The sequence below is a fragment of the Thalassophryne amazonica genome, chromosome 2, assembly GCF_902500255.1.
Source record: "Thalassophryne amazonica chromosome 2, fThaAma1.1, whole genome shotgun sequence".
Lineage (NCBI taxonomy): Eukaryota > Metazoa > Chordata > Actinopteri > Batrachoidiformes > Batrachoididae > Thalassophryne > Thalassophryne amazonica.
In genome coordinates this window covers 148,812,800-148,825,886 of record NC_047104.1, presented here as the reverse complement: position 1 = coordinate 148,825,886, position 13,087 = coordinate 148,812,800, and the positions used below count along the sequence as shown (strand labels likewise).

General features: G+C 43.2%; 1 protein-coding gene across 1 annotated transcript in view; it reads left to right on the top strand.

Moving 5' to 3' along the window:
• LOC117504384 (sodium/potassium/calcium exchanger 2-like) overlaps positions 1–13,087 on the top strand; it is a 70,788-nt gene that overhangs the window by 44,963 nt on the left and 12,738 nt on the right. Inside the window, exons 9-10 of the mRNA XM_034163857.1 lie at positions 7,839–8,014; positions 11,993–12,238. Coding sequence (XP_034019748.1) covers positions 7,839–8,014; positions 11,993–12,238 — 422 coding nt within the window. The remainder of the gene's footprint in view (positions 1–7,838; positions 8,015–11,992; positions 12,239–13,087) is intronic.

The window sequence follows — 13,087 nt, the reverse complement described above, 5'->3', positions numbered from 1 at the left end:
CATGTCTCTCTATTCTGATTGGCTGTCACCGTGTGCCTCCCAGCATCTCTTGTGCAAGTCAAAGGAAACCTCCACGTGATCTGTGTTGTCGCTATCATCGACTGTATGGGTCACTGAAGATAGTAGTTCAAGTCTGTCTATTTGTGTGAATTTTTTTCCCTTCAGGCGAAATATTCATTATTCATTTTTTTCCAGACAACATCAGTATTGACTATATTGGCTATGTCATGTCATGAATCCCTGATTTAAAAGCTATCAATTCAATTTATTTCATTCATATAGTGTCAAATCACAACAACGTTGCCTCAAGGTATCTCACACATAAGGTCTAACCTTACCAACCCGTAGAGCAAGCACACAGGCGGCAGTGGTAAGGAAAAACTCCCTCTGATGATTTGAGGAAGAAACCTCAAGCAGACCAGACTCAAAGGAGTGACCCTCTGCTTGGGCCATGCTACCGACACAGTTGAAAATACAAATATACAGGAAATTTTGGGAGTCCATGCTGGTGCACAGGACGTGAGCTAACAAATAAAATTTTTTAGGACTTTAGGAAATGCGTTTTAGGACTTAAATCTTTAAGAAACCCAAAGGCTGTACGTTTTTAAGGTGGATCAACTGGACTGTCACCTGGAACTTGCTTTGAATGCTTGGAAGGCTTCACATTGCAGTGGCAGCACTCTCTGTAGTCTGCAGATTTGGCTGCCTACAGATACTGTCCTTGGTGGATACATCTAATTTTTGTGTGGTCACTCCAGAGCACTGAGAGATTAGCAGTTTCTGTGGCAGACCAGCTCCTTCCAGTGGTGTCAGATGTCACCCATATCAATGATCACATTATGAGGTCAGACTTAAGGCATTCTTGTTGGGATTGTTTGAGTGCTTTGTCTGTTTTCTCATGATATGTTCTGACTGCCTTCAGGAATATCTCAGTGAGAGAGACTTTTTGCTCACAGCTTTGTTTGATGATTGAAAACGCCCCCAGTGTAACATTTCTGTGATTGTGGGTGATTGGTCTCCATGGATGTGGCAGCTATGGTGTAAATAGCCCAATGTCCTAGATATTACAACAACTCAGGGGTTACAAGTTGTTTGATTGTGGCTAATACCAGGAGTATAGATAAAGAGATTGTGTTATCATGGGAAGTCATTGAACACCCATGCAGAATGGACATCTCTGGTGCCAGAGTTCTGATGGTTCATCCAAACATCAGTTGTAAATAACTAATCACCGTGTGATTGCAAAAGTGGTGTAAATAGCTGAGGACAGGTAAAGTTGTAGGTAACTGTGGTGTCAGGGCTGAACATCTTCAGGCAAGTGGAAATGCCATTCTGGTGTTGTAAGGGATTGAGTTGGAGTCTGTGGTGGAGGTGTCAGAGAGGAGGATGCTGAGGAAACTGCTCAGCATCCTGGATGACATCTCCGACCCCCTGCATGCCACATTGACATCCTGTCAGAGCACGTTCAGCCATAGACTGAGACCACCGAGGTGCACCACAGAATGCCACAGGTCTTTGCTGCCTGTGGCAATCAGACTATATACAGTGAGGAAAATAAGTATTTGAACACCCTGCGATTTTGCAAGTTTTTCCATTTAGAAATCATGGAGGTGTCTGAAATTTTCATCTTAGGTGCATGTCCACTGTGAGAGACATAATCTAAAAAAAAAAAAAAATCCGGAAATCACAATGTATGATTTTTTAAAATAATTTATTTGTATTCCAATGGAGGCATGGAAATATCTAGGAGAGATGGCAGTAGAGTTTCTAACCAGATTGTTTAATAAAATCTTGGAAAGTGAGAGGATGCCTGAGGAGTGGAGACGAAGTGTGCTGGTTCCTGTTTTCAAGAACAAGGGTGATGTGCAGAGCTGCAGTAACTACAGAGGCATAAAGCTGATCAGCCACATCATGAAGTTATGGGAAAGAGTAGTAGAAGCTAGGCTCAGAAAACAGGTGAAGATCTGAGCAGCAATATGGTTTCATGCCGAGAAAGAGCACTACAGATGCAATGTTTGCTCTGAGAATACTGTTGGAAAAGTACAGATTAGGACAGAAAGAGTTACATCGTGTGTTTGTGGACTTAGAAAAAGCTTATGATAGGGTGCCAAGAGAAGAGTTGTGGCATTGTATGAGGAAGTCTGGAGTGCCAGAGAAGTATGTTAGGGTAGTGCAGGACATGTACAAGAATAGTGTGACAGCGGTGAGATGCGCAGTCGGAATGACAGACTCATTCAAGGTGTTGTTTGCAGTGGTGATGGACTGGTTGACAGATGAGATCAGACAGGAGTCCCCATGGACTATGATGTTTGCAGATGACATTGTGATCTGTAGTGAAAGTAGAGAGCAAGTTGAGTCTAGTCTGGAGAAGTGGAGATATGCTTTGGAGAGAAGGGGAATGAAAGTCAGTAGAAGCAAGACTGAGTACATGTGTGTGAATGAGAGGGAGCCCAGTGGAATAGTGCAGTTACAAGGAGTAGAAGTGGTGAAAGTAGATGAGTTTAAATATTTGGGGTCAACTGTTCAAAGTAATGGAGAGTGTGGTAGAGAGGTGAAGAAGAGAGTGCAGGCAGGGTGGAGTGGGTGGAGAAAGGTGGCAGGATTGATTTGTGACCGAAGAATATCAGCAAGAGTGAAGGGGAAAGTTTACAAAACAGTAGTGAGACCAGCTATGTTGTATGGTTTAGAGACAGTGGCACTAACAAAAAGACAGGAGGCAGAGCTGGAGGTGGCAGAGCAGAAGATGTTGAGATTCTCTTTGGGAGTGACAAGAATGGACAAGATTAGGAATGAACATATCAGAGGGACAGCTCAGGTGGGACGGTTTGGAGACAAAGTCAGAGAGGCGAGATTGAGATGGTTTGGACATGTGCAGAGGAGGGACCCAGGATATATAGGGAGAAGGATGCTGAGGATGGAGCCACCAGGCAGGAGGAGAAGAGGGAGACCAAAGAGGAGGTTCATGGATGTGCTGAGAGAGGACATGCAGGTGGTTGGTGTGACAGAGGAAGATACAGAGGACAGGGTGAGATGGAAACGATTGATCTGCTGTGGCGACCCCTAACGGGAACAGCCGAAAGACGAAGAAGAAGTTACTGCTGCAAAGAAGTATTTGAACACCTACCAACCAGCAAGAATTCTGGCTCACACAGACCTGTTAATTTTTCTTATTCTGCACTCTTTACCTGTATTAATTGCACCTGTTTGAACTTGTTACTTGTTGAAAAGACACCTGTTCACACACTCAGTCAATCACACTCCAACCTGTACACCATAGCAAGAGCTGTCTAAGGACACCAGGGACAAAACTGTAGACCTGCACAAAGCTGGGATGGACTACAGGACAACAGGCGAGCAGCTTGGAGAAGACAACAACTGTTATTATTTATTAGAAAGTGGAAGAAACACAAGATGACTGTCAATCTCCCTCGGTCTGGGATTCCATGCAAGATCTCACTTTGTGGGGTAAGGATGATTCTGAGAAAGCTCAGAACTACACAGGAGGACCTGGTCAATGAGCTGGGACCACAGTCACAAAGATTACATTAGTAACACATGATGCTGTCATGGTTTAAAATCCTGCAGGGCACCAAGGTCCCCCTGCTCAAGCCAGCACATGTCCAGGCCCGTTTGAAGTTCACCAGTGACCATCTGGATGATCCAGAGGAGGTATGGGAGAAGGTCATGTGGTCAGATGAGACCAGAATAGAGCTTTTTGGAATCAACTCCACTTACCATGTTTAGAGGATGAGAACAACCCCAAGAAAACCATCCCAACCATGAAGCATGGGAGTGGAAACATCATACTCTGGGGGTGCTCTTCTGCAAAGGGGACAGGACGACTGCACCGTATTGAAGGGAGGATGGATGGGGTCATGTATTGGAAGATTTTGGCAAACAACCTCCTTCCCTCAGTAAGAGCATTGAAGATGGGTCATGGCTGGGTCTTCCAGCATGAGAATGACCCCAAACACACAGCCAGGGCAACTAAGGAGGGGCTCCGTAAGAAGCATTTCAAGGTCCTGGAGTGGCCTGGCCAGTCTCCAGACCTGAACTCAATAGAAAATCTTTGGAGGGAGCTGAAACTCCAAACCTGAAAGATTTGCAGAAGATCTGTATGGATGAGTGGACCAAAATCCCTGCTGCAGTGTGTGAAAACCTGGTGAAAAACTACAGGAAACGTTTGACCTCTGTAATTGCAAACAAATGCTGCTGTACCAAATATTAACATTGATTTTCACAGGTGTTCAAATACTTATTTGCAGCAATAACATACAAATAAATTATTAAAAAAGTCATACATTGTGATTTCCGGATTTTTTTTTAGATTATGTCTTTCACAGTGGACATGCACCTAAGATGAAAATTTCAGACCCCTCCATGATTTCTAAGTGGGAGAACTTGTAAAATCGCAGGGTGTTCAAATACTTATTTTCCTCACTGTAATTCCTCACCCTTCTGCAGGATGAATACATAATGAACAGAGTTATTCAGCGTTATGTGCAATATTGTTGAACATCTTGTGCAAATGTCTTACAGTCATTTTGCATACATTTGTTGTACTTAACTGTAAAAAAATAAAAAACAAAAAAATTGTTCATTGTTTACTGTTTCAGTACTCCGGCAAAATACACTCAACAAAAATATAAACGCAACACTTTTGGTTTTGCTGCCATTTTGTATGAGATGAACTCAAAGATCTAAAACTTTTTCCACATACACAATATCACCATTTCCCTCAAATATTGTTCACAAACCAGTCGAAATCTGTGATAGTGAGCACTTCTCCTTTGCTGAGATAATCCATCCCACCTCACAGGTGTGCCATACCAAGATGCTGATTAGACACCATGATTAGTGCACAGGTGTGCCTTAGACTGCCCACAATAAAAGGTCACTCTGAAAGGTGCAGTTTTGTTTTATTGGGGGGGGGGGGGGGGGATACCAGTCAGTATCTGGTGTGACCACCATTTGCCTCATGCAGTGCAACACATCTCCTTCGCATCATCCGTGAAGAGAACACCTCTCCAACGTGCCAAATGCCAGCGAATGTGAGCATTTGCCCACTCAAGTCGGTTACGAAGACGAACTGGAGTCAGGTCGAGACCCCAATGAGGACGACGAGCATGCAGATGAGCTTCCCTGAGACGGTTTCTGACAGTTTGTGCAGAAATTCTTTGGTTATGCAAACCGATTGTTCCAGCAGCTGTCCGAGTGGCTGGTCTCAGACGATCTTGGAGGTGAACATGCTGGATGTGGAGGTCCTGGGCTGGTGTGGTTACACGTGGTCTGCGGTTGTGAGGCTGGTTGGATGTACTGCCAAATTCTCTGAAACGCCTTTGGAGACGGCTTATGGTAGAGACATGAACATTCAATACACAAGCAACAGCTCTGGTTGACATTCCTGCTGTCAGCATGCCAATTGCACGCTCCCTCAAATCTTGCGACATCTGTGGCATTGTGCTGTGTGATAAAACTGCACCTTTCAGAGTGGCCTTTTATTGTGGGCAGTCTAAGGCACACCTGTGCACTAATCATGGTGTCTAATCAGCATCTTGATATGGCACACCTGTGAGGTGGGATGGATTATCTCAGCAAAGGAGAAGTGCTCACTATCACAGATTTAGACTGGTTTGTGAACAATATTTGAGGGAAATGGTGATATTGTGTATGTGGAAAAAGTTTTAGATCTTTGAGTTCATCTCATACAAAATGGGAGCAAAACCAAAAGTGTTGTGTTTATATTTTTGTTGAGCTGCAGAAAGGTCACACACACACACACACACACACACACACACACACACACACACACACACACACACACACACACACACACACACACACACACACACACACACACACACACATCAGTTAACATGAGCACATCAATAAATGGAATGACTACATGCAAGGCATTTCATTTGAATAAATGCAACAACATTATAAGTCTTTAGATATAAATGAGAGACATACTGATGTAAATTCTTATTTCAAACCAAAGGTCTTCTCTTTGTTTTACTCAAGATAAAAGTTAGTTGTGAAGAATCAACGATTTATGGCCATCTGGTCGTGGGGGAAGGGTTCCCCCCCCGGATGAGGAGAGGTCCTGTCTTATCTTGACCATAAAAGTTTGGGTATCTCCTGTCCTGGAGAGCTTCAGATTCTGACGTTAAGCCATTATCATGTCATGTAGTTCACGAATTACAACCTTGTTTTTCTCTGCAAGGCAGTGTTAGACCATGGGGTGATGTCTCCAAAACTTATCTGAAGATCTCCAGATGACATAGGAATTTCTCCACTGAGGTGGAAATGCAGTCTCTGCATCATTGGGTTTTTGTGGTTGAGAGAGGATTAATATATTTTATTTAATCAGGTCTAATCAAGGCCACCATGCTACAAAAGGAAGGGTGGATCACCTGGATTAACAAAAGGAAGAATCTCCGACTTCCTCACACTTATTTCTGGCATTCATCAGACACGTGTTCTGGCTCCAGCTCTTTTTAGGGCTTGTGTGGACTAAGTGTTGGGTAAGACCATGGAGTCCAACGACTTGGGTCCTATTGTCGATGAGATGCTTTGATCTTTATTGAATCAGTGGATGCCCTGATTGCAGCACTTATGAGGCTGAATGTGTGGGTTTGTCATTGTCCTGGCTCAAGACTAAGGTCCAGACTTTGGATGACTAGTTGGACTCACCCATTAAAAGTGTATCTGTTTGTGGGATCAAATGTCCACTTCCTTGGAGTCCTGGTGCTTCCAATCTTGCAGTGTGGTTGTAAGACCTGGATGGTAACCAGTCATTTCAGGTGATGATGTCTTTGATACTAAATCTCTTTGAAGGACCCTTGGTAGAGCTGGAATTACTTTGTGTCAAATAAATGGTTTCTTAGGGAGACTTTAGTGAGGTGTGCTACTTGCATTGTGAAGGATCATCAGCTTGACACCATGTTCATGTGGTGTGCTTCCCTGAGTATGATCCAGTATGCAGGCATTTCAATGCTGAGAACCCGATAAAGTTGAAAAGACCAAGGTAATGCCCATGTATCATCTAGCTGTAGCAGATAGATGGCTATATTTGGTAAGTGTGGATGAACCGGTTGACTGCCTGGGTAGTTACTCAAACCAATTATGACCCAGGGTGGTGCTATAATTTGATGGATGTGGCACTGCCCAGAACCAGCACATGCCCCTAGACCTGACTACCTATCTTTGTCAAACAGCTTGTGATGTTGTTGATATGGATTATTACATTTTTTTGTTAAATCTTGATGGAAATATTTTGTGATTACAAGATGAACTACTAAAATGCTCTGATAAAAAGATCCATCTATAATTAATCATTTTTGTCAACATTTCAAGATGATTTTTGACAGATGAAGATTAGTCAGAGTTCATACATCTTGTCAAGACCAAAAACTTTATAAAAAGTTCACAATATTAAAATAATTCAAATTCGTCGTATGGCCCACTTATGCAGATGTACCATTTTAAAAATCACAGACCTTCTACAGATGCATCACAACCACACAACCAACCGTTTCACTTTGGAATCATTCCAAAGTGAAGCAGTTGGTTGTGTGGTTGATTGTTATGTGTTTAAACTTAAATTACAAAAAGAAGACAGTCAGGACCAAGAAATCCTTAAAAAAACATTGTTTTTGGTCTCAAGGTTGGGACCAAATGGAATTCTGTTCATGGGAATATGGCAACATACAGCACCAATGTATGCTGCCATATCTGACCTGACTTCATTCAAAAGTTAAAAATAAAACAGACATTGACTGGATTTAAAATGGAGTCTTACTTGTTTACTCCGTGTTTGCTTACCCTGCACTGAATTTCTGGCTTTGTGTTCTTCCCTCTTCTTTTAGATGGTGAGCTCAAGCCAAAGGCTGAGCAGACAAGTGATTCTACTGGTCCACCAGGGGGCGCTGCTGCTGAGGCCTCCACCTCACAGCCTCCAAAAAATGATGAGAAAACTGAAAAACCTGCTGACCAGGCAGAAACAACAAAGGTAAGCTGAGATACGCCCCCCCAATGCCTGACATTTAGTGGGCCTGCTGGGTCCATGGGCGGTGTGGAGGCAAAAAAGGACTTTAGACTGTCTGAGGCTGTTTGTGGAAATGAAAAGTCGAATTGACTGATTCTCTAAATAACAGGCTTTTAATTCGAGGCCTCAAAGACACATGCAAAGTCAAAGTCAGCACAGCAGGATTTTGAATAAGTGTGTGACCAGAGCAGTTCTGAAGGTGCTCTTTTGCACACCAGCTAGGGCAGGGGCACAGCAAGCAGACACACACACATGAATACATCTCAGCCTTTCCAATGAAAACACTCGCTGAACAGAGAATGCTAGCACAGTTTTTGCTAGGGAGGAAAAAAGGAGGACACCAAGCAGAAACGGTGTGTTTTTCCAGCTGCAAGGTTACATGGAGGCATTTTTAATGCAGAGTTAGACAGTTTACGAGATACAAAGGTTTTAGTCAGCGTATGTATAAGTCATAAAGCGGTTTGGCCTGGATGGTGTGTCTGGCAGCTGTTGGGGGGGGGGGTCCCCCCCCCGAACAGTGTGAGAGTTTCTTGTTTCCTACGCAGCTTTAATCGGTGCATGCCAGGCACCAGCAGCCAGCAGGAGCCTTCCTTTTGGCTCTGACACAGGGAGCTGTAATCTGTGCAGCGCAGCAGTACCTGGAGGCACCTCTGGTTCTTGCCCAGGTAACAGTCCCAGATGGGGTATTGCCCCACTTCCTCTATAGAGTTTTTGTTCCTGTCTGGTGGGCCTGTGTCCTGTATCTCATGCTCACAGATTAGCTCCTGCTTGTTGGCTGGTTGGTTGCACCCTCACGGGATAGCTGCTCTGTGGTCCCTGTGGTCATGCCTTGGCCTGTGGTAGTGCATGGCACTGGTCACGTTGCAGTGCGTGTCCTCTCTCACAGGGGCCGGCATGCTCTGTGCCATGTGGTGATTGCCGTGGCTTCGGGCCCCCTGCATGCTCCTGGTTTGGGGGCTAGGTGACAATTATGATGCAAATCCTCACAATCATTCAACCTGCATGTAGATTTATAGCTTTCCCTCACACATGCACAAGTACACTGATGTAATTTGCGCTTCCTCAATAAACACCTTAACTTGTGTAAAACTCTGCATATTTCTCTGATTACCGCCGCCATCATGATCACCTTCTTTATAAAGCATATTTTTGTTGTGTTCTTTTGCTTACTTTTTACAATTTAAAAAAAAAAAATTATTTCCTCTCACTGTCTTTGTTGGTGTCCAGCCTGTCCACAAACTTAGGATTTCACAGACTGAAAAAACTCAGAAACTCATAATGACGTGAAAAAAAAAAAAATTACCCAGGAAAACAGAGAAGGAATGCTCTAAACTTCTGCACAGCAAGATTGTGCCATTGCTTAGGGAGAGCTCTGCCGCTGTTGATATTTAAAAACTAAAAGTACTAAAAACAAAAGTACTTTTTATCCAATTACTCGATTAATCGATAAAATAATTAATATAACACTCGATTCCAAAAATATTTGGTAGCCACAGCCCTAGTGAGGACTATCCCAGATGCACTCAGAGTAGAGCAGCTGCTTCATCACATCGAGAGGAGCCAGCTGAAGTTGTTTGGGCATCTGTTGACGATGACCCATGATTGTCTCCCAAGGGAGGCCTGTCCAGGCCTGTCCAACTATGACGAGACCCTGGAAAAGGCCCAGGACATGCTGAAGGAATTATATTGCCGAGCTGCTTGGGAAGAAAGAGTTAGCGGACTTGGCTTTGCATCGGGAAGTAGGGCTGCCAAATTAGTTGATTAGTCGCAATTACGTTGACTATCAAAACAGTCGATGACTAATTTAATAATCAACATCATTTATTTATTTTTTTAAGCTTTGTTTTTCTCTCAAAACTGCTGCTGTATCTTCCGCTGAGTTTTTGTCCTTGACGCACATGTGCAGTCGTGGTAATCTGGGTCAGCTGTGATATCACTGGAAAACGTATGCCCAAAGAATATCAGGGCTAGCCGACAACGAAGCTCAAACGTTTGGGAGCATTTTAACCAAATTAAAGAGAAACATGCAAAATCTGCAAAGCAGAACTTGCTTTCCACAGCAGTACAACAGTGATGTAGGAGCATCTGAGAAGGAAACACGTTGTTTGCTGATTCTCATGAAGTGAGTCGTCTCAGTAAGCTAACTGGTTAGTTAGCTGCTAACATTAACGCCTATACTGAGCTACTTACTTAGCTGTAAACATTAACAATGATGATTTCATTAGCCATAAGGTGCCCTGACACGAGCGCATGTTTTTGATTCACACAACAGCACAACCTGTGTTGTGCTGGAGAGTAAACTCGTCTTTAACGTGTGCAGACAGGACACGAGAGTGGCGCCTGTGCGTGTTATTGCGCACAGAGAATTTTGAAATGTTCAAAAAATCTTTCACGCACAAATGTCGTGCTATGTGGCGCGATCTAATCTCCATCATGACGTGCAGTTCATCATGTGGAGTAAACAAGAAGTGAATAGAGCGAGCAGTGATGTCAGCGGGTCGCATCAGAGCGCAGCTCATCTGAAGGATTATAACAAGAAGTTAAATCTGTTATCAACATACTTTAACAGCTGCACACAAGAAGGAAAGTATATGCAACTGTTTTATCAAGCCATGACAAGGTAAACATGACAAATAATTACCATTTTTGACAGCTCCAAATGCTTTCTGCAGCTTGTTAGGTGCGTGCATGCTTGCGCGCGTGAACGGCTCCGGCTGCAGACTCCTCTGTGATTCAGGAAGTGATTAGAGCCGTTTTCAACGGCCAATTTGCAGAAAAAATGATTAATGTGCCACAAAATAATTATTTTGTATACACAGCATCCAGCGTAGAGCGCATGGCAGCCGGTAGAACAAAGAATGACATCCAGCTGTGAACACAGCGGGTGGAATCATTACAATGACGTTCATGGTATTGCATGAGCCACAGGCATGCTCGTGTCAGAGCACCTTTAGCACACATATGTTGTGTGTTTGCTGTAACATTATAACAGTGATGTCATGTTTGAATAGGAAATGTGATGACGCTGATGTTTTATAATGCTACGTTACAGTGCTAAAAAAAATATGTTCCTCTTCAGTGGACGACTTTGTTTCCAAATAATAGTTGAATGAACTGTCATCTTAATTGTCTTTATTTTTAGTTGGCACAAACCTTAAACACGTCAAGCTTGAAGTTAATGATGGTTATATAAGAGCAGCTGCATGCTGGTGCGATAGGCCGCAATTTACATATGATCCGATTACTCGACTAGTCACAAAAATAATTGATTGTGGCAGCCCTATAGGGAAGTGTGGGGATGAGCTGCTTAGTCTGCTGCCACCATGACCTGGACCTGGATAAGTGGCAGAAAATGAATGAATGAATGAATGAATGGTGTGATTCAGGTGTGACATACTGGAGCAACTGGTTTTTGCAGGGTGGGTGTGGCAGGCAAATAAATTAGATTTTTTGCAAACAAACTGATTGTTGCTGCAGGATTTTATGTTTGCTTGGGCTGTGCTGTTTGTTATGATACACTAAGTAACCAGGACAATTAAAATATTTATTTATATTTAGTTGAAATATAATATATAAAATATTTAGATACTTTGTACAATCTGTTTTAACATCTGAGACTGAATATTAGTGTTGTGATTTTGGATTAAAAAGTATATTCAGCCCCTAAAATGAATGAATACTTTGGTAAAGAGTGATGATTCTTATCCGTCCAGGTCATGCTGTACTATGTAAATGGATATAAGGCATCTGACTTGCTTGAGTTTCTCGATGTTTCACCTCTCGTCTGTCAGGCCTCCTCGTTTCTGATTGACTGGGGCGGAGCTTAAACAAGTCAAGCTGCTTTCATAGTATGCTGAGATAACAATTAGTTTATGTAGAATTACACACACACACGCACCTACACACACAGTTTCCTGAGCATGTGTTTGCTTTGTTTTGCAGCCATCAGGTTCCGAGAGCTCAGGCGACAACACTGAGGATGAGAGTGGCGATGAGGGAAGCAGTGACTCGAGCAGGAGTGGCGGTGATGACGAGAATGGGGAGGAAAAGGAAAAGGATGAGGAAGAAGAGGAGAATGAGCCGCTGTCTTTAGATTGGCCAGAAACCAGTCGCAAGCAGGCCACCTACCTCTTCCTGCTGCCCATCATGTTTCCGTTATGGCTCACGTTACCTGATGTCCGTAATCCTGTAAGACCCGCCCTGACAATGCCACGGCAACTGCACAACAAGTATTATCTTAGTACTGCGTTGGACGACCATTTCCCTTCATATTGCCTTTTATTCTTCATGTTGTAGGTTCAGAAAGGTGATCTTAGTCAGTATTGCAATCAAAGCATCACATGACTGACAGCTGTCACATAATACACCACCAGAAACAGCCTGAGTTGTTATTAGAAGGCAGGCTGGATCTGTGCTGACACCAAACTACTGAGCCTGCCATCTGAAGGGCACAGCAATAAAGTGAGTTTCATTCGACCAGGCAATGCGTTTTCAGTCTTTCCATTGTCTAAGTGTCACTGAGAGCAGGTAGGAAACGCATTGGAAGAGCTTGACCGTGTGTGTGGATTATTTATGTTCTCCGGTTGCATGGCAGAATGGATTCCACTAAACATCAGCTTGTGTATCAGCAAGTGTAACTACTGTACTTTCCAGACTATGTGTCAGACCGGAGTATTAGTCACATCTGTCCAAAAATGCGTCATAAAGAGGAAAAAAAAACGTATGAATCATTTTATATATTTTTTGAAATGCTTCCAGCCTCATTTATGAATTTTGTAGCTTGGACTATCATCCTTTTCCAGCAGTCTACTGTAATGTCCACGATGGTTCCTAACCACTGTCCTCAGGTGAATTTGGTGATTCAAGTGGGCTCAGCCAATCAAGAGCAACCAAACACCGAAAGAAACTCATCAGCTTTTGGAAAAGCAGGGAGAGATGGAAAATGTGCAGGACAAGATGCCCCTGAAGACTAGGATTGTCTGTTGTTGTCGCAGTGTCATCGGAGAGTAAATTAAACAAATGCTATTATCCACATTG